General features: G+C 41.8%; 1 protein-coding gene across 3 annotated transcripts in view; it reads left to right on the plus strand.

The window, feature by feature from the left end:
- The window catches only part of srpk2 (SRSF protein kinase 2), a 58,975-nt gene extending 37,982 nt beyond the window's left edge, over positions 1-20,993 (plus strand). For 2 of the 3 annotated variants that reach the window (XM_076089437.1, XM_076089438.1), the window contains 15 exons: positions 348-499; positions 2,445-2,553; positions 4,328-4,415; positions 4,945-5,032; positions 5,128-5,234; positions 6,656-6,821; positions 8,605-8,645; positions 9,490-9,862; positions 10,800-11,768; positions 13,672-13,772; positions 14,851-14,958; positions 15,102-15,171; positions 17,167-17,259; positions 17,608-17,700; positions 20,408-20,993. In XM_076089437.1, the coding sequence (XP_075945552.1) occupies positions 348-499; positions 2,445-2,553; positions 4,328-4,415; positions 4,945-5,032; positions 5,128-5,234; positions 6,656-6,821; positions 8,605-8,645; positions 9,490-9,862; positions 10,800-11,768; positions 13,672-13,772; positions 14,851-14,958; positions 15,102-15,171; positions 17,167-17,259; positions 17,608-17,700; positions 20,408-20,592 (2,743 nt within the window). In that variant the 3' untranslated portion in view covers positions 20,593-20,993. The remainder of the gene's footprint in view (positions 1-347; positions 500-2,444; positions 2,554-4,327; positions 4,416-4,944; positions 5,033-5,127; positions 5,235-6,655; positions 6,822-8,604; positions 8,646-9,489; positions 9,863-10,799; positions 11,769-13,671; positions 13,773-14,850; positions 14,959-15,101; positions 15,172-17,166; positions 17,260-17,607; positions 17,701-20,407) is intronic. The other variant, XM_076089440.1, reaches the window with a different exon arrangement.
- The last annotated feature ends 483 nt before the right edge of the window (positions 20,994-21,476 follow it).

A 21,476-nucleotide genomic window follows, 5' to 3' on the forward strand; every position in this document is an offset into this window, starting at 1 on the left:
CGTTCTTTTTTTATTTATTCCAAACACAGACATACAAAACGTCACTTCTTGTGCCTTTTCTTCCTCTGCATGAAAGACCTGTCTGACACACTGTGTTCAGAGCAGCAAATGTAAAAGCTTCCCTGAACTCAGTACTGGATGAATCACCGTTGAACGATGCCAGTCGGCAACAAGTTATTATTCAGATATCAGTCATCTGCACTTAAAGCTCAGTCTATAGTTGCACTGGCTGTGAGTCACAGCAGGAAATACAAAAAAAAAAAACAACGTTCAAGCTGGGAGGTGGGTTTCCAGTAAAAAGTGACCTGATGGGCTACCTAACTTTCATCCCACTGTTGTGTTTACAGGCCTGAGACCCAGCAGAAAGCCCCGGTGAGTGCCCCTCCTCCCCCGCCGCCCCCTCCGCCTCCCCCTGAGCCGGCAGGGCCCCCGGAGCCGGAGGAGGAGATCCTGGGCTCCGACGATGAGGAGCAGGAGGACCCCGCGGACTACTGCAAAGGTCAGAGCGACAAACGAGCAGACGGACAGAGCGACACCTACTCATCCGTCCCAGCTCACCATAACTGTCGTACAGAGCTCAACAATGTCTCACACGGTCTCCTCTCTCTGCTCATATCCATAATTCTTTTCCTCATTTCTCCCTTCACCCCGATGGGATTTGCAGCAGCGTCGTTGTAGCCATCAGTGTGTAACGCTCGGTAGTTGTGACACCAGCGTTTGGCGGCTGTTTTGTTGTTGCCAGAAAGGAGTGGCAGTCTAGAGTCCTGCAGTGGTTTAGGATGCCAGAGGCTTGTTGGCTAAGAGGTTCATTGTTTTCACACAGCTCTGCACAGTTTCAAAATGCTACACCCATTCTGTCAACACAGAAAATGACACCTCACTTATCATTCGATATCTGCAGCCGTAGTGTTTTAAGTTTGAATTTGCTGTCATCATTCTAAATATACCATGGTGTCTTTTAATTATATGATATAGTACATCATGACATTTTGGATGAAAAAAGTAAGTACAACATTATTTATGTTGACTTCTTTTCACTGGCTCTTAACAAGTTAAAAAAGCCCCTCATGTGTTAGCTCTGATATTATTTCTTTATGGACATTTTAAGACATTTTTAAACCAAGTTGTAACCCTCTTAGGAGAACTATAGTATATTATATATTATATATTATATTAGGAGCTGCAGTAGTAATAGTATTCGTTGTAGTGTTCCTTGTACATATTTTGGACTGCCTACCCTTCTTGTGTCTGTGCTTCTTCACTTAAAATTACTCAATTCACCAAGTTTGTGTTCAATAAAATACACCTACAACAAATGAAACCCTGGCAAGCTAGACTTCTCTCTGTGCCAGCTGGTAGTGTCATCGCGGCAACAACAAAGAGGCAAGAGGCAACTTTTTAAAGTCGGAATTACCGTAAGTTATATTGAACCAAATTTACTGATGCACATATACAGTTAAGATGTATGTTCCTTGTTTTACCTATACTGTTCTGTTTTGTATGCACTCCTGTTACAAAATATGCAACTGTGATATTGGTTTCTCAAAGTGGGTCACGGATGCCTAACAGATTAATAAAAGCTACACTGTGTGGCCTACACCTTATCTATATTCTGTATTCATGTTTCTACAATATTTACAAAAAGAGGCAGCGTGTAAACGTTTACGATGCATTACATTCTTACCTGGATGGGGGCTTAAATTCCTGCAGGGTCTGACTGCTACAAATGTGTAGTGCTGTATTATTTATATCTATTGAGGACAATTCATATTTGCTCAATACTAAATACTGCATAATGTCCACTAGGTCTGCAACTAACAATTATTTTCATTATTGATTATGTGTTTGTAGAAAAAAATGAAAGATACCCTTCCTAATTTCACAAGGTGTTTCAAATGTTGTTTTTTTTTGTGAGTCAAACCGCTTTGCAAAAATGAAAAAGCCTTGGATGAGTGGGTTTAGTGCCTACGTGTTTGAACTCAGTCTTCAGCTCACGGTTATGGTGTCAGCTGCCAGACAATCGCAATCAGAGTAGTCAGCTAATTGACCCAGGTGCAGTCACGCAGACAGGTGTGTACAAAATTAGGTCAATTCTAACGAGGCGTCAATTTCAAGTCCATCATAAATAATCGATAAAATTGGATATTCACAAACATTCATACGTTGTTGATTTATTTCCTTTTTTTTAAAGTATTCGTTTCAGCATTTATGTTCTCAGCTATTTTTTGTTTAAATGTTTGTGCTATTCTTTCCCCCCACTTCTTCTTTTTCTTTTAATTAATCCACAACGCTTCTCCCCCGTCTCATCTTCTGCCTTGTTTGACGTCCCTCCCTCTCTGCTGCTGTCGCTCCACTTCTTACTCACGAATGGATTTCGTGTCATTGCCTGGTTATCACCAACAGTCGCCTGTAACCTTCATCCTCTCTCTCTTTATCCCTCTCAGGAGGGTATCATCCGGTGAAGATCGGGGATTTGTTCAACGGGAGGTACCATGTGATCAGGAAGTTGGGGTGGGGCCATTTCTCCACCGTATGGCTATGCTGGGACATACAGTAAGACACACACACACACACACACACACACACACACCACAAACATGTCATGACCCAGAAAAAGCCCTTAACACACCCCGTCACACACACATGCACACAGAGGCTCTTCTTGCAGTCCTTCACTTCACCTTGCTGTCTTTCTCACACACACATGCTCGTCACACAAACCACACACACCACGCATACACCTGTTGACCTTAGCTGGCACGTTACCAGGACGAGGGTTGCAACCAACTCCAATTTACGCTGGCACCAAAGCCATCCATTTGCACTATAATGTTGTTGCTGTACTCTCGTGGCAACCAGGGTGTCTGGATGACGGTATCACGAACCCAGTGTCACCTTTCTCACACACACACACACACGCACACACACACACACACACACACACACACTAATTTACTCATGTCACTAGTTTTAATTACTCTTATTATTATTTAATTACTGATGGTGGTCATAAACCAGTGAGGGGGAGTTGGGTTACTTAAAGCACACTTTACAGTCAGTCACAGTCCTTGACAAAAGGTCATATTCAGTATTTAAATATTAAGACTTGGGTTGTTTTCTTTCCTACCTCCTCACATGCAATCATTTACAACTTTACTGTTTTGGCTCAACCTCGCCCCTTCTCATAGCATCCCTGTCGTCCACAGGAGGCAGCTGTGACTGTACACTTCCTGCTCAGTACCAGTTATAGACCACGGTGAACATAGTGGAGCATTTAGCAGCTAAAGAGCCAGATATTTCCCCAGGAGTTGGTAGAGACCAAACACAGAGCTAAAAAAGAGTGACTATCCAAATTAATGATAATTTTTCTCAGTCACTGACCGATTATTTGCAAACAAGTTTGTCATATTAACTTAAAAAGTGATATGTCAGTGTTGTGTTCATCACTTGTTTCTGCTGCCCCCAAGTGGCCCACAAACACACACAACTCTTATTGCAGGTTTAATGCTTCTGGTAGATTTCTACTCATTTGCATAACTTATCATATGCTTTTAAAAGAATACAGTATTTATTGCTTTGTACTGAAAAATATTAGATTCATGGAGTTAAGCTGAAAGATTTGCAGGAATATGTAATTTTAAAAAATGATTGTAATATCAAACGATTTGTGTATATGGTCTTTTATATTTGTCTTGTAAATCTCTTTAGATATATCTATATATGTTATAATATACAGTACAGTAGGTAGTACTGAGACTGGCAGGCTGATGAACTATTGAATCTGCAAAGACTGGGTGGTGATGGGGAGGTGGAAGTTTGCACGTAATGGAAAGGGAGTCATATTTAAAAAGAGACAGCAGCAAGATGATAGGCTAAAAATGGAGGTGTGATGCTGTGCTATTGGATGGGCAAGACCAGCTGATGAGAAGAGCTGATATCACGACTGACAGCCCCGAACTGTTACAGCAAGGAAGTTATGAGTAAGCATGTGTGAGAGAGAGAGAGAGAGAGAATGACCGGATATATTAGAAATAAACTACAGGCCTAAACATGCACAATACTAGTCTTCCTGACTGAACTTACGCTCGAGCTTCATTTGGTGAATAAAGCATTGAGTATTAATGTTGAAATGCCACATTTGCATTTCCAATGGCAGTGTGGGCAGTGTGAACGGTATGTGATATGCAAATGTGTAATAAAGGCATGGTGAGGGACATTTTATTACTATATCAGTCACAGATATTGATGCACACGTTAATCTGCATTACTGGCTTTAACGACCCATTAGTAAGACAATGACTGCATGTTTCTGTGTTTGTCATTACAGAGTGAAGAACTTTGTGGCGATGAAGGTGGTGAAGAGCGCCCAGCATTACACAGAGACGGCCCTGGATGAGATCAAGCTGCTGCGATGTGTGAGAATCTGATTAGTTTGAAGTGTTTGGGAATCTTATTCTTTTCATCGTTTTTTGTTTTGTTCCATTGTTTGTTCCTTTTTGCGTTTAGTGTTTCCTACTTCTTCTTATCATCCTTTTCTTCTCTGTTTCTCCATCCTTTTTTCATCCTCCTAATATGCCTCCCTCTTTCCTCCCTCCTCACACCTTTCATCTCCCCCACTGTGTTTCTCTGTGAACAAGAAACACTAAAGATACACTGGTCATTTATCTTGCATGGTGGGTGCAGAGGACAGTCATCTTAGAATTATTTTTCAGCATCTGTATCTCCCACGTCCATCTCCCTTGTCCTCTTCCTTTCCTGCTCTCTTTTCCTCTACCTTTCCAATTCTCCTTCAGTCCTCCCATTCCCTCTTCCTTTCCTTTTTTCTTGTCTTTCCTGTTTTGTTGTCCTTCTTCTTTCATTTTTCTTTCTTTCTTTATCCTACTTCCTCTTCTGTTCCTTCCTCCTGTCATGTTCGCTTCATCTCTTTGTCTTCTTTTGCTCCAGGTGAGAGAGAGCGACCCCGGCGACCCCAACAAGGACATGGTGGTTCAGCTGATAGATGATTTCAAGATCTCTGGAGTAAACGGCATACGTATCCCGATCAGAGGAGTGTGTGTGTTAGTATATGTGTGTGTGTGTGTGCTTGACAGAGACATGATAATGTGAGTCCTTGACTCTTCGTCCCAGATGTGTGTATGGTGTTTGAAGTGCTAGGTCACCACCTGCTGAAGTGGATTATTAAATCCAACTACCAAGGTCTGCCGCTGCCATGTGTCAAGAGCATTATCAAACAGGTAAGGACACACACACACATACACACACACACACACACACACGCACACACACACACACAAACCAGATCTATTTATAGAAAATATATCAGACAACGCTGACTGTATTTTCACAAAATTTGAATAAATCATGTATCTGACCACTGCGATTGACATTACATGGCTTTTTTTGGGAGAGTGCATTACAGGTCAAACATTTATTAAAGGTGCATAATACGAGATTGGGAGCATTTTAATTGCTGAGAGGGAACCGGAGGATGTGTGCCACGCTTCCTCGGATGCCATTATCAGCTGTAATCGCCATATAAAAGCAGGGCAGAGAGGCGGCCGTGTGCAAGCCAGTTGGACGCGCTCACATGCATGAACATGCACTGAATACATTCGCGGGTGGCCTAGCTATTTTAACAAAAAATGGAAAATGACAAATACAATGGTAAAAGGGTTCAAATCTACACTTCACTTAGATCTAACCATTGCAGGTACAGTAATAGTCATCTTTGTCTTGTTGAATAATCCTGCAAATAGATATAATTAAAATAAATATTATATAATATATAACATGGAGTTCATGAATCTAACATTTAAAAACATGGTGGAGTTTTTTTGCATTTATTGACAAATTGCCAACTCATGTTGTTTGGGTTCCGTTTGTGTTCGGAGATTTTCTCCAATCAGCAAACGCATGATGTCAGGCTTTTCACTGTGTTCATTGTGATAAGTGATTAGCTTTAACAATCTTTTTGATAGGACTTAGGCATGACGCACCTAAAACTCAGCAGTAGTCTTCTAATTCTGTGATGCAGAGGTACTTTAAACTTACAGTATTTCTATCTAGAATTCCTCGGGGGGGAGGGGGTGAAGAAAACTTAGTCACGGACTATAAAAGATTGACTTGATGAAGAAGTCTAATATATAAAGAGCAAAAGACTGACTCACACAGCAAAATTCACACCCAAAAATGCCTAATAATGATAATACAGCGCATGCTATTGTGCACTTCACACTTCAGTACCACTGCCATCCGAAGACGCAGTGCTTTCAGGCATTTCCCCTTCAGCCACCTGATGAGCATGTGAAGTTGTTGAGCCGTTTCAGCCGCTGCCAGCCTCCCGCCTCTTGAAAGCCAGGCTGAAGATGAGTACAAAATTAAATGAGACTGTTCCCCGCTTCAATCTCAAAAGCCTCTGGACAGAAACAAATGAGAGAATCAGTGAAACAAAAACATCACCAGCCTCTCCTCTCCGCCCTCAGAGAATGACAAGCATTAGAAGAATGGTTCATTTGGCTCTGGGAAAGAGAGAAGGAATCAAAGGGAGGGAGATAGAGACGGACTGCATTTCTTTTAGAGTGTATAAATGCCTCAACAAGAAGTGTGATTATGTTGTTCAGCAATAAAATCTGTGTTTATCTGAATGTGTTTGTAGGTGCTGCAGGGTCTGGACTACCTCCACACTAAATGTAAAATCATCCACACGGACATCAAGCCAGAGAACATCCTGATGTGTGTAGATGACGCCTTTGTTAGGCGTATGGCCATGGAGGCGACCGAATGGCAGAAAGCTGGAGCCCCCCCACCGTCTGGATCAGCAGGTAGACGCCCACACTATGATTATTTTAAGGGGAATAGCGCAACATTTTGGGAAGTTTGATTTCTTGGTGAGAGTTGATGATGAGAAGAGGCTAGACAGGCTAGCTGTTTCCCCTTGTCTCCATTCTTTATGCTAAGTTAAGCTTCGTGTACAGACATGAGAGACGTCGATCTTCTTACCTAACTCTCTTCACGAAAGCCTGTAAAGATATTTCCCGAAAGTATTTCTTAGTGTTGCAATTTACATATGTTTTTCCCAAAACTTTGCCATCTCCACAGCGCTGGGTCAGCACTAAAGAAAGGTCTGGCTCCATACATTATCATTCTTGTATCGCTGGAAAAACATCTTGTTTGTATTTCTTTTAACCGATCACAATAGTCTCGGGCAGCGCTTAGAACAGCATGCAGCGACGGCGCGCTTGCAAAATAGATAACAGAAGGAGAGAAGAATGCTGTCTGGAATAGGAGGCTTAAATCCACAGTCTACATCAGGGAGTCAGTCTAGGTAAAGGGGGAAGCTGACAGTACATGTAGGAGGTTAATTGCTCATATTCCTGATTTGAAATTGGTATCTATAGTCAATACAAATATATCATGAATAATCAAAGATTTAATAAATCTTCTTTTGTTTGATGTGTTTAATGAATGAAAAAACGTCCATGTTTAATATCGAAGCGCTCAGTAAAGAAAAAGGATTCACGAGAGAAGCCTTTTGTGCCTTCCCAGAGTCTTGCTTTTTCATCTCCCTTCACCAAGTTCCTCTACTGAAGAAATCAAGTTCTTAACAAAACAGTCTCGACAAACTCGACATGAACCCTGTCCTCCCGGTGAACCGCGACTTGAGCTGTCAATTGCTTGCATCAGCGGATGGAGTCTCTTTGAGCCTTAGGGTGACCAATTATACTGCTTACATTTCTACACAAATGAAGGGAGGCGCACAACCATCAACTGTCACAACAGAAGCGCTCTGTGGTGGTGTTGATTGAAGAGGCCAATTAAGTCATTAACATAAGTGCAGATGTGTTTTTTAGCAAAATGTCTCTTATTTCTGCTTGTGTCATTTGACATTTGTGATGTGTTTCAGAACAGATTGAAGGTATGGAGGATTATTGCACTTGCTGAGCTGCTAAACTGGAAACCCTCAGTAGATGACACTAAAGTCTGTTAATTCCTAAAATGAATTTTTGCACCACTTTGTCATTTGAGCGGGCATATTGAGACACCACTTTTGCAAAATGTGAAAGATTGATCATATTTAATTTGTAAATATGTTTGAAAATGGGCTCAAACCTGCAAATATATATATATATATATATATATATATATATATATATTTAATATAAATATATATATTTATATTAAATATATATATATTTAATATAAATATATATATTTATATTAAGTGTCCCTGTACTGGAACTCTTTTGAAGTTTATTATCCAAATTTTGATTGGTGTCAGTTGATTGAGGTGAGAGAATGCTGTACTATATAGTGGCTACATTCTCCGGCATGAGAAGAATGAACCATTAATATTATGGATCTGGGACAAGCGAATAAGCCTGTGGGAGTGTGAACAATCTTTTTCTTCATTTGTTTGCAATTCTCTCACTTCACCTACAGATTCTGTATGTATCAGCTCTATAAAGGGAAGATGTACGAAACCTAACGATCTCTTTTCCAGGCGGGTGGAGTACTGAACGTGGTGCGAACTCGGTTGTGTTACGGATTGATGTCGGTGAAACTTTCAAGCCTCTGATTGTTGTTGTTCTTCTTTATGTCTGTCAGTTAGCACAGCCCCCCAGCTCAAACCGGTGAGTACAACAGATGTGAGTATGAACTGAGAGGATTGCACACACACACAAACATAAACACACATACACACAACACCTAAAGTAAGGAACAGCAATTCACACCGTTTGGTGGGATTTTCGTGAGCGGCACAAGGACGGTACTGAGTGCACCACAATATTTGTAGGCAAAATGTCTTCTTAGTGTTTTAAATTGGTTAGTAGTTTCAAAGCTCCGACTGCTCTCAATTAGCAAAAATGTTTGTTTAATGAATCCCCAATAAATGGGATCACAGCAATTTTCAGACTTTCAAAAATACTGTACTATATGCAATACAATTAGGTATTTGTTTCATTGCATTTCCCCATCAGAAGGACTTTAATTAGAACATTGCTGTCCTGTGAAAACCATGCATCTCTAAAACATCAATTTATCAAAATAAAAATCAACAATCATACTTGAAGTTCAGAAAACTCTTTGTTGTTATTATTAAGAGTTAATCACTCCAAACCTCACAATTGTTAAACACATAAAAAATGAAAACCTATAACCAAACTCTTTTTTGCTTTGGCAGGACATTGTGTGTTCATGTACATGATGATGATGATATCACTCAGAGTAGCTGATTGAGAAAATAGGTTTTCAAAAGAGGTTTTCTCAACACTTAAACCCTTGGTTTATTGGACAGTGATGATATGCTCTATTTAAAATGCACTAATATTTATTATCAATGTACAGTAAAATTGTTTGTGGACATTACTTACAAATCACAACTCACAATTCCAATAAATATCCAAACTTTTTATTCCTTGAATACCTTGTATTCATTGATGTCTTTGCCTCTCTTCTCCCTCTCCTGTGATTTTTATTTTTTTGTCCCAGGTGGGAAAGATCTCCAAGAACAAGAAGAAGAAGCTGAAGAAGAAACAGAAGCGGCAGGCAGAGCTGCTGGAGAGGCGGATGCTGGAGATCGAAGCCCTGGAGAGGGAGGCGGAGAAGAAGGAGGAGAGAGCCAACGACGGAGGAGAGAAAGGGGAAAATGACAGCAACCGGTCTTCACCCCTGCAGCCGCCGCCACCGCATCTGGGCCCCAGCATGGCTCTGGGAGAGAGCGACGAGGATGATGACGACGAGGAGGATGGGGAAGATGAGGAGGAGGAGGAGGGAGGAGAGAGGGACAGGGACAGGGAGAGAGAGAGGGACAGGGAGAGGGAGAGGGAGCGGGAGAGGCCCATCAGGTTGACTAATCATACATGTGAGTCATATCAAGTTTTCCCCTTGTTAATTGCTGTTGTTAAATATCTCATTATTAAAATCTGATACCAGGAATAAATGCCGTCCATCTTTAATATGATAAATACAGGAAGATGCATGTGATTGGATGATTGATAAATATGTATACATATGTATTTCTTGTGGTCTATTGGTTAATGCTGGACCAAATGTTATGCTTACATTTGGTGTTAATTTAATACACTGAGTGTATCCTTAAGCTCTATCAAAAGTGCTCCGTGCATAACATTACAACAATGTTACATATATTGTCTGAATGAGCATTACAGAGCATTACTAAATATTGAGATAATAATGGCTTAATCAGCTTTCAAAAAGCTCATCTTGGTTGAATCCTATCTTTGATTCTTGTCTCCTTGTAGGAATCTAAGTGTATTCTATTTTGCATTAAAGTCACCAGTTAGTTATTTTTTGTTTTATATACACTAAGGCATTTGTGATTGAGTCAGTAAAATGCAGTGGGCAACATGCTAAGGTTAGGTTGCTCTGTTTACTGTATTCAGGTTGCCAACAACTAGAACGGAGATTTTTTCTTGAGCAAAGATCTGCATGAGTGAGTGTGTGAGTATGTGTACAGTAGGTACATTTGTGCAGTCTGTCTGTGAATGAATAGGAGGTGGAGTGGCTCCAAACGCTCGGCCCACGCTGGTCCCACTGAGTATGGGAGGCTGTGCTGATTCACAAAAAAAGAGAACCATGTCTTTCTTCGTCTCCCTCCTCCACCTTCTGTCTCTTCACCATCTGTTTCTTTTATTCTCCTTTTCTATCGTTTGCCTCCGTCTCTCCAATCTCTTTTCATGCTTTTTTACTCACTGCCTACACCGTCTTTGATTGCGTTTGTATCTCCTTTCCACCCACTTCCTCTCTTAACCGTTTTTCTTCCGCTCTCTCTATGTTAGGCGCAGCGCCTCCCCAGGAGCAGAGCGAGACACCCCACATCTCAGATGATGACCCCGATGATGAGGAGGAGGAGGAAGAGGAGGAGGAGGAGGAGGAGGAAGAGGAGGAGGAGGAGGTGCCCACGCCTACCGCTGAAAAAGATGGCCCCAGTCCCCCCACCACAGATGAAGGAAATGTAGATCCAACACAAGCAGAGGTAGAGGACAAGGAAGGGGAGCAGGAGCAGGAGGAGGAGGGACTAAAAGATGCAGAGGATAAGGAAGAGGCAGAGGAGGAGGAGGAGGAGGAAGAAGAAGAAGAAGAAGAAGAGGAAGAAGAAGAGGATGAGGAAGAGGAGAAAGACACTGAAAGAGAGGACAATGAGACAGAGGAGCCAAAGAGTGAGAGCAAAACAGAGGAGGAGGCAGTGGTAGAGGAAGTGGAGTCAAAGGAGCAGGATGGGGAGGATGATGAGGAGGACGACGAGGATGAGGAGGACGAGGAGGAGGAGGATGATGAGGAAGACGACGACGACGACACGACCACGGAACTCCTCACGGACACCACATCCCCCCAGGTCAAACCCCACAACAACAAAAGCAATTCCGCCAAAACCAACGGTCACATTCTGTTGGGATCTGAGGGACTGAAACCGAAGCCCGGCAATCCTCCGCCTCCCTCGCCCACCCCCGGTACTCTCCTCTGCCCCCTGGTGGAGTCCGAGCTCAGCTACACGGACAGGGACCACTCTCTCAGCTCCGGCTATGAGATGTACAACGGCGACCTGGTCGAGCCGGGGCTGACCAACGGTGGCAGTAACCGCCTTGCGGCCATCATGCCTCTCTTCCCCGAGCTGCCCCTGGATCCTCTGCCGGGAAACCCCATTTCTGTTGGAACGGCAGACATCGGAGCAGGCCCGTCACCCAACAGCCCCGCCGCTGACCGCAGTCGCACTGTGTCGTCCTCGAGCACGGGAGACACACCCAAAGGTAAGACCTTTGGGTTACTGTATATACATCTATTTACAAACACAAAGTGATGATTACTGAGTCCAGAAGTGTTCAATATGCAGGTGAAAATACTCGACAAGATGTAAGTTCCTTGATTGTTATGGGTGACGTCCAATACTGTTAAAAATGTCTCTTTAACTTCTCCTCACCCCAAATGTTTCACTCTTCATACATAATGTTTCCACTAGAATGTCAAAAATATCCGTCCTCTTCAAACAAATGTAACTACCTAGGCAAAAATACTTTACGAATTTACGCTACGAACCTCAAACTGACAGGAGTGCAGTCCATCGTACAAAGCCAAATGGATTTTTCCATTGGATTTTGGATTATTGCAGAAAATAAGTTCTGTGGCAACAAACGTTTATGATACTTTGAGGTTTAGTTCAGATAGATAATCATCACAAATGAACACCACTTTTATGATTTTTGCAGGTTATATGAAATTGCCAGAAGTACAAAGCTAACGTTGGGCTAAAAACGAACTACACCACCATGAAGGTAGAGGCGGACTAGTGTTGACATGATGACGTTTGGTTGTCTCATTTAGTCATTTGTTAGCAAGTGACTTTTTTAAGATACGTAAAAGCTTCAAAATTCATCAAGTGTAGGATATTTTTTTTAATTCTTTGGACAACAGTTAAAATACCGTATCCTAAGCTTGTGTTAACCACAGACCTTATTTCAGGCATCTAACCAAAAACCCATTCAAAACACTTGTTGACTTTGAGAGGAGGGAATCATTCCTGCAGCACTCTATTGACTCCAATGTTGACTGAGATCAGAAAAGGAGCAAAACCAGAAAAAATCTAGTTGTTTTTTTTAGCTTACTTGATTCCCCACATTTTTGACACCAAAAATATATTTTACAGCAACACGTTCCGCAAAGTCCACTCTCTCAAAAAGTCAGAGTATAAAGCCAGAGTTTGAGTGTCTCTCAGCTTAACCTCTCTATTAAATGAACTGTCTGAGCCAGGAGTCACTTAACTACAGTTGGTGGATTCTTAACTGACATGACATGCATGCATGTATGTTTAAATTTATGTGAAACTGCTGCCACATACTAAATCTCACGAAAGGCTTTAAGGCAGCATAACACAGGTATTATTGATACAATAACGCAGACACTTGGTCATAGAAACACAGACCCACACACACAAACAACTCGGCTCCCTCTAGTAGCTCCTAGCAGTGCTTATCGGGCTTAGACCTCAGCTGTTTTATCCTTATTCCAACTGAGACACTTGAATGACACCTCAACTCCTTATCCGTACACGTAGGCTCATTCAAGTCCTTACACTAAAACCAAAATATACAATATTGAAATAAAAATAAAACTGGAGAAAGATACTAATAATGATGAAATGACTCATACTAAGGATTGAATGTAAATAATTTCTTTAAAGATTACACAATTAATTGGTTCGTTAATATATTTTACATCATTTATTCATGTGATTATTTAAATGTTTAACGTTGTAGCTGCCTGGGAAGATAATCCAGTTGCTCATTATTACGTTTTAGTGTCCACATATCTACCTCTGGGTATTATTAATGACTCACCAACACCATTACTCGTCCACCCACAGCGGCCATTTTATTATCATTAACTTCGACTCTAACTTTCATGCTCTAAGGTCACTTCTACGATCACATCTCTGGGGCTTAATAAGGATTTTAAACCAAAATGTGTGCACAAGTGCAAACAGCACAAAGCCAGTGAAACAACACTCTAAATAGGTCATCAGGAGTTAGCAATGGATTCCTTGTGAGCCCCTGGTCTATGATAAATGTCTGTTAGTACATTACAGTGTATAAACTCTTCTCAAGTCTACGTACTGTATGTGTTAACGATGTTCTTTCCCACTTCATCCCTTCCCAGTCAGGGCCAGAGCTGCAGATCTCCTGATCAACCCACTCGACCCGCGCAACTCCGAGTCTATTCGAGTTAAAATCGCTGATCTTGGAAATGCCTGCTGGGTGGTAAGACACAGTATACATTATTTGATTCGAAAATATCCTTTTGAGTTTGAAGTCTTTTTACATGCAGCAGCACAGGGTTAAATGGTCATCAACATCCAACACTAAATCCAGTCGGACATATAGATTGATGCAGGGATGATGTATGATGATTTCTTTTGTAGGCATCGCACTGGTTCCCTCGACAAGAAGCCAAAGAGATTTTTCCGCAGAAAATAAACTCTGTGGCAAACACAAGTTCTAAAGATAATCTTCACAAATGAACACAATTTTTAAGATTTTTGAATCGTGAAAACAATCGGCAGGAGTAAAAAGCTAACGTTAGGCTATAAACGAACGACACCACGGTCGCATGAGTGAGTAAACACAAGAGGCCGTGAAGGCGGACTAGTCGATGTGGTGATGTTTTGTCGTCTTATTTAGCCACTTGTTAGTAACCGCCAGTTTTAAAGTTCATGAGAGGGGTATTTAATTACCTATTTTATATCGCAGAACAAAACATTCAATCACAGACCTTATATTCAGGCATTAGTTAGCAAAACTGCTAACTAATTAACAAACTAATAGGACTCGCTCCTGCAGCACTCTCTTTGGTTCTAGCAGTTTGTGATTGAGGTTTTCCATGTTTTGCATAAACCTTTTTATTTGGTTTTGTCAGAGGATCTGGTTTACCCTCTCTCTGGAGTTTTTCTGGTGAGTTATTAACCAATGAAATTGCAATCCAAAAGGTACACACAAACTGGAATCACAGCTCCCTTTAATTTTCTTCTAAACATTTCGATTAACTACAGATCTTTCTCTGGCAAAAAAAAAACAGGGAAAAAATGAGGGCTATATATGGCAAAATGAGACATCATGGTGACATCATTAATTTCATTTAAATTTCATCCAGATTCATTTAAGTAATAAGGTGGGTGCCATAGGTTAACAAGACACTAGCGGGCGAATAGAGTCATTGTTGGTAATGCTTTTTCTCCTCTCCTCTCCTCGCCTCTCCTCTCCTCTCCTCTCCTCGCCTCTCCTCTCCTCTCCTCTCCTCTCCTCTCCTCTCCTCTCCTCTCCTCTCCTCGCATGGATACAGCACAAGCACTTTACAGAGGACATCCAGACGAGACAGTACCGCTCCATTGAAGTCCTGATAGGAGCTGGTTACAGCACCCCTGCAGACATCTGGAGTACTGCCTGCATGGTGAGGACACAAACATGTACACTGTACAATCCACACATGGATACTAACTTTTAAATCACACACACACACACACACACACACACATACAGTATATACAATGAGTATAGACTCAAGGACCGTATACTGTATTTGGTCCCTTGCAGGCTTTTGAGCTTGCTACTGGAGATTACTTGTTTGAGCCCCACTCTGGAGAGGACTACTCCCGTGATGAGGGTGAGTATTTAGATCTTTATGACATACACACACAAAAGATGTAATTTCCAAAAATAGAAACAGAAAACTTGTCATGTCGTGAAAGTATTCCACAGGGGAATCATGGCTGAATATTGTATCTCAGGACTGTAAACTTCATCTACAATATGTTCTAGATATTGACTTGAAGATGAAAACCAGCTTCTGGTGAGGGAAGATGTTCAATGTAGCACAGTAATGCAAAAGCAAAGTGTCTTAATTGTCTTATGAACTGTTCTAATTAAAAAAATGTAATCAGTTTAATGTATTTTCATATGAATATTAGTGTCTGTACATTATTTAACCTCAATTTAATTTACAGAATACCTCCATTGTTCAGATGCATTGCTGCTCTTAACACGCAGCGATGCACTTAACTTTTAGTTAGGGTTGTAACGCTATACCACACTATTCAAATTAAAGGTTATCATACCGTGTACATTTGCTTATCTATGATATTGAAAAAACTGACATAAGTGAGAGTATGTATGAGTTTAAGGTACAGACAGGAGCAGTCTGGCACCTTCAGCATGTGTAAATCGTTAATAATCATAGAAGATTATTTAAAAAACGTATGATATTTTTCATTTAGTAGTACGTTTAACATGCTATAGTGCTGCAAACATGCAAACTATCATGCTTCAGTTATATAAGTTGTTATAGTTTGTCATTATGTTTTTTTATTTTTCAATCTGTTGTCATTCCTTTTAAGGTCATTATATAATATAATATAATAATAGTAATAATAAGCGTGTAATACCACTTCCTGAGAATGTTATCATATCGTGAAAATCTCACACCGTTACAACCCTACTTTTATTAATTAGGTTTAGAAAAACACTTGCAGTGCAGACGCTGAGTACAGATTTTGTGTTGCAACATTTCCCTCTTAAACACCAGGATTTGACATTGTTGATTGTACAGTATGCAGAGATTTAAGCATGTTTAATAAGCATGCCATCTAATGAGGGGCTATTGTTTCTAACTATGCATCAGACAATGGACACAAACTGTGATGGATCAAAGTTGTATTGTAAATTGATCAAAAAATGGCCACAGTGAGCTTAGTTCAAACTATAGCCATCCCTCTCCCCAAATCCCCCTATCCACTGTCAACTGTAAATCCTGTCCTCTTATTCTGCTGCTATGCCTCCACTCATCTTCACCCCACTGCAGCTCACACAACTCCTGTCATTGTGCTTAATGTCTAGACTCCAGACCTTTGCAGCATAAACAGATCCGTTTCCAAGAAACTGTAAAACGGTGACAGTTAGTAACTGAAGCATGAGAGCAACATTAGCCAGTTACTGTATCCTGTGAGTATATGTGCATCTATATCTGGGTCACATGTTACTCTATCAAGCAATACAGCCCCTTTATTTGCACCTCAGTCTCTTCATCTCCTTGTGATCTTTGACCAGCTCATTGTGTTATTGTTCTTATTGCATGTGGCACACGGTTAACCTCATTTTGCATGTTTTGCACAGGCAATAAGCTAGTGTCAGTTTTATCATCACGTACTGATTTACACCTTCCGGACTCCATCCATTGAGGCCAAACTTGAAATCTAGCTTCGGCTTCCAGTTCATTCAATTCTGAACCTGAATGCATGTGACTTTATTCTAAGGCTTATCACTTCATTTCGTCACCTCTGCTGTGGAGGCACAGCTCACTAACACAGGTTTCTCTCCTTTACTGTCTGTGACTGTCTCTTTTTATTCCTCCCCGACCCTTCTGTCATCTCTTCTACCTGTCACTTCCTGTCCCTGTTTTTTATTTTCCTACCCACAACCCCCCCCTCCTTCCTTTACATTTTACTTTCATCTCTCCCTCTCTTTCATTTAAGTTCCCCCTTCCTTGTCGTTGCCCTTTCTCTCTTTGTCATCTCCTTCTTATTTCCCCCTCATTCCTCTGCCTTTTTTCCTTCCCCCTCTCCTCCCTCCATCCCTCCCTCCCACCTCCCTCTCTCCTCCATAGACCATATAGCCCACATCATAGAGCTGCTGGGCTGTATTCCGAGGCACTTTGCACTCTCCGGAAAATATTCCCGGGAGTTCTTCAACCGAAGAGGTAGCGCTGGCCAGAGAGCTGGTGGGACTGGGACACACAGATGTCTAAAACGGACAGATATGGACACTAGAAAACAGTCGCTACATACACTTGGAAGTTCCTGTTGCTTTGGATTTGATTTTAGTAATAATTGGAAGCATTATGCAGAAATTGTGAGTTAAAACAGTGAGAACAATCTTATAAAATCCTCACCACGTCAAGGTGTTAAAGTAGCGGTGTGTCCATGCAGTGCCCCAGGGCATGCAGTGTGTGTCAGTCCCATGCAGCCGATCGTGTTGATGTGTGTGTGTGCATGCTGTAATGATGAACCGTGCCTGTTCCCTCTGTGATGTATGTGGTGGTGGGCAGACCACATCGCTCTGATCATGGAGCTCCTTGGGAAGGTCCCACGCAAAGTGTTCGCTGCCGGGAAGTACAGCCGAGAGTTTTTCTCCAAGAAAGGTAAACAACTCAGTCGGTTAGGTGGAGGGTCGCTGTCGTATAGCAGGAACCGCATAGAGGTCTTGAGATTGAGTTCTTATTAGTTTATTGATCACATTGTATTTGAGTTTCAGGCATTCAGGTTTATGTTACTTTTTTGTCTCCCGTAAAACAACATTTTCTTGGATTGAAGGAACTGCTGCCAAAAACACACAATAAATAAAAACACATGAATAAATAAAGTAAAATTGAGCTAATCACAAAAACATGCTCTTAAAAAAGTGACAAACAAAAATACTGTACAGTGGTACACAGTTAGTTGATTTGAATATCAATTTAAATATTTATTTTGTTTTTTTCAATTTTTTTATTGGAAAAATATTCTTAATATTGTGATGATGATTTCAGCTTTATCGCCCATCTGTATTCGTAACTTACATTTAAATTCGTCAGATACTACTGCTGTGATTGCCTTTATCATCTGGTGCTGGAATACAGCAGAATGGTCAAATTAATTCACTGCAATCAGAAGTTCATTTTCTAAATAATCTGCAAATATATTATCTTTATATTGACTTCAGCACAGCAACAAAAGACAGTCAGATATTTTGCCTTCTTATCAGCAGTTACATTTTGTGAAAAGAAACAAATCAACCTAAAAATGAATTCCTCACTATTCACTGTATAATTTAACTTAGAATGAATATTTTTTTGTTGAGCAAAAGCCTCCACACTTTAAAGAAGAAGTAGTCTACCCTGACATTAACATTACAAAAGCAATATTAGAATGAACTATAGTAAAGTCCTACATACAGCTAGGCTTTACCTCACTGCAGCTGAGGTCTTATATACCCCCTTTTCTGATGCTGCTCATCTGTGAGCCCCCGGTAAGTGTGTGGATCTGTGTTTGGTACAGCTGATAACCCCGTGCACTCTCTCATTTATTCTCCTTCCCTTTCTGCTCATATATTCTTCATAATGTGCCATGAGACCTGAATATTCCGCCTTTGATATTGTCTCTATCTGAGGTCTGAGCCTGCACTCGATGTCTCAATGTTCTCCCTTTCATCCCATGGCGCTCCGTTAATCTGGTCTGACTTTCCCGCTCTGTCTCTCTGGGCTTCTCCCGTCTGCCACGCTGCCATCGGCCGTGCGCTGCCATCGAGCGGCTTCGTTACCTTGTTTCCTTCACGCACACCGATCCGTATTGAACTTGGGTGGAGTAGTCAGTAGATACATTGATTGGAGACAGAACAATTGAAACATACGTACTCGTATAAGAAAACAGATCTAAACATTATAAACATACAGTCATTTCTGACAAGCATTGTCTCCATTCACTCAAAAAATGAATAAATACATTTTCAACACTGTGCCTGGATCAATACAATATAAGGGAAGTCGTGATGGCTTCCTTTCCTCCCAGTTCTCCAATCAGTGTATAGAAAGGAGAGGTTACCATGGCAGCCATGGTTTAAACTGGACCCTCGGTCTTGATCGCCTCCATCATTAATCATCCTCTCATACTTTCCTTCTCCTCTACGTCAGTCTTGTGCTGGCAGCCGATGATTTTCCTCCGCTCTTTGATAATAAACACCTTCCTCTCCACGTCTGTTTCCATTACATCGTCACTTCTCCGTCTCTCTCTCTTCCACCTCTCGCCCTCCGTTCTCGTGGTTGGCAGCCAAGAACTCTACAGGTTTTCCCTCCGTCGGTGCAGCGCCTCACTGAGTAGCACACGTTCAAACAGAGAGGCTGAACTAATCAGTGAGATGCTGTTTGGCTGAAGCCTGCAGAATGGTGGCCTGCTGTGGCATCAGATTACAGAGTCAGTTCACCCAAATAACCAAATCAAAATCTACTTACCTCTTTGGGAATCTAGCCATGCAAAGATAGTTGTGTGTGTGTGCACAAAACATTGAAAAACATTATGTAATTCAACAGCAATCTTTTCTTTTAAAAACGTGGGCGTGGTTACTCTAGAGTAGCCGGATTCATTGATTCCTAAAGTATAGATACTACTGATACCAAATCATGTTTTGAGAATTGATACCAAAAAAAAAGGATCTGTTGTATTTTAGATCATGTTCTTACGTGATAGTAAATTAGCTGGTTTAAATAAAGATTTGAATTTCTTTAAATTCAATGCTGTGAGCAACATACCAATACATTAAATCTATCTGCATGGCTAAATATGACTAGTGTTGAATAAGTATAAGTATTCTATATTTTTCTTATTTCAACAAATTCCATGATGTAAACAAAAGCAACAATTCGTTAGTTTGCCTCTCAATCCTTTCTGACATTCCTACTCCTTCTGTGGCACTCAGCCAGGAGTCCATTTCTTCCTACTGATGATGTAAATATTTAAGAATGAGTCACTAACACGTGGTACAGTTTCTTTAGGTCACCAGCTGTTCATTTGTTGGACTATTTTCTGTCTACAACAGCAGATAGCCAATGTGGAATTGACACATAACAAGCCACAGTAATATCAGGCTTTGGCTACTTACAGGATCAATTCATCTTTGGGTTTGGTAGTTTTTTGTTGTTGAAAACAAGTAAAAAAAAAAAAGGAAAACAAGAATACCACCAGTCTTATTGTGTTTTTCCTAATTTGGGTGAACCAACCCTCTAATCTAAGCCCCTCTCTGTTCTCCCCACATCCTCCTGCAATCATTGACTCTGCTCCTTATCCCCCCCCCCCCCCCCCCCCCCCCCCCTGCAGGAGAGCTTCGGCACATCACCAAGCTGAAGCCGTGGTCGCTGTTTAACGTGCTGGTGGAGAAGTACGGCTGGGCGCATGAAGACGCCGGCCACTTCACGCACTTCCTTCTGCCCATGCTGGAGATGGTGCCCGAGAAGAGGGCGTCGGCGGGCGAATGCCTCAACCACCCTTGGCTCAACTCGTAGCCACGATCTCCGATGAGGCGCCCTCCTCCCGTTGTCCCCCAACAGTTAGCCCAAACACACACACCCCCCCCCCCCCCCCCCCCCTCCCCTCCCCTCCCAGGTGGAAGGCATCCTGTGGAACAACAGCATGGAGAGAAGCTGGAGACAAACAGTCAGAGTAGATGATTCAGACGTATTCTTTCCTGCCCTATCCCTCGCATCCATTACATGCTTATCTGAGTAGGCTTCTTTTCCCATAAGGAATATAAAGACGAGCTTATGGAGATCCGAAACATCTCCCCAAAAAAGATCATTTGAAGATGGATGCTGCTCACGTAAAACAAGGGAGAAGTCAGGCTCTGTCTGAAAGAGAGACGTGCTTTCTTCTGCCGTCAAGATGTCAGCCAGTCCCTTCCATCTAACCCCCACCCCCCTCCCACCACCCGAATCCTCAGTTTTACCGTGTCTGGATCCAGTCATGGACCACTGACAGCTGCTGATCTTTTCAACGACGTGAAAGAAAAGCCAACGAGGAGCTCCATCTGCCATGACCTTTACACAGCCAGGGCCTCAAAGACAGACAATGTTTTTGTGTGGTTTTTTTTTAGAGGGATAACGAGCGCATGTGCCAGTGCTCCAGATCTGCCTACATAGACCCTCGTCCTCTCTCTCCAGCCCTGTTGCCCCATCCTTGCCTCCCTCACCCTTCTATGGAAGAGAGCACCCACATCGGACTAAAAGTTTACACCCCTGATTTCTTCCAAAAAAATCCAAACCCCAAAAGCCCCTCCTCACTGTTTGCCCCCCCCCTAATTGAGCTGCATGCTCCTGCTGGGCCACCTCAGAGAACTGGAGGGCAGCCAGTCCTCCAGGGGGCACCACACTGACAGTTGCCACTCTGACAA

This window comes from Anarhichas minor, unplaced genomic scaffold (assembly GCF_050575085.1).
Source record: "Anarhichas minor isolate MPS153535 unplaced genomic scaffold, ASM5057508v1 ptg000011l, whole genome shotgun sequence".
Taxonomy (NCBI): domain Eukaryota; kingdom Metazoa; phylum Chordata; class Actinopteri; order Perciformes; family Anarhichadidae; genus Anarhichas; species Anarhichas minor.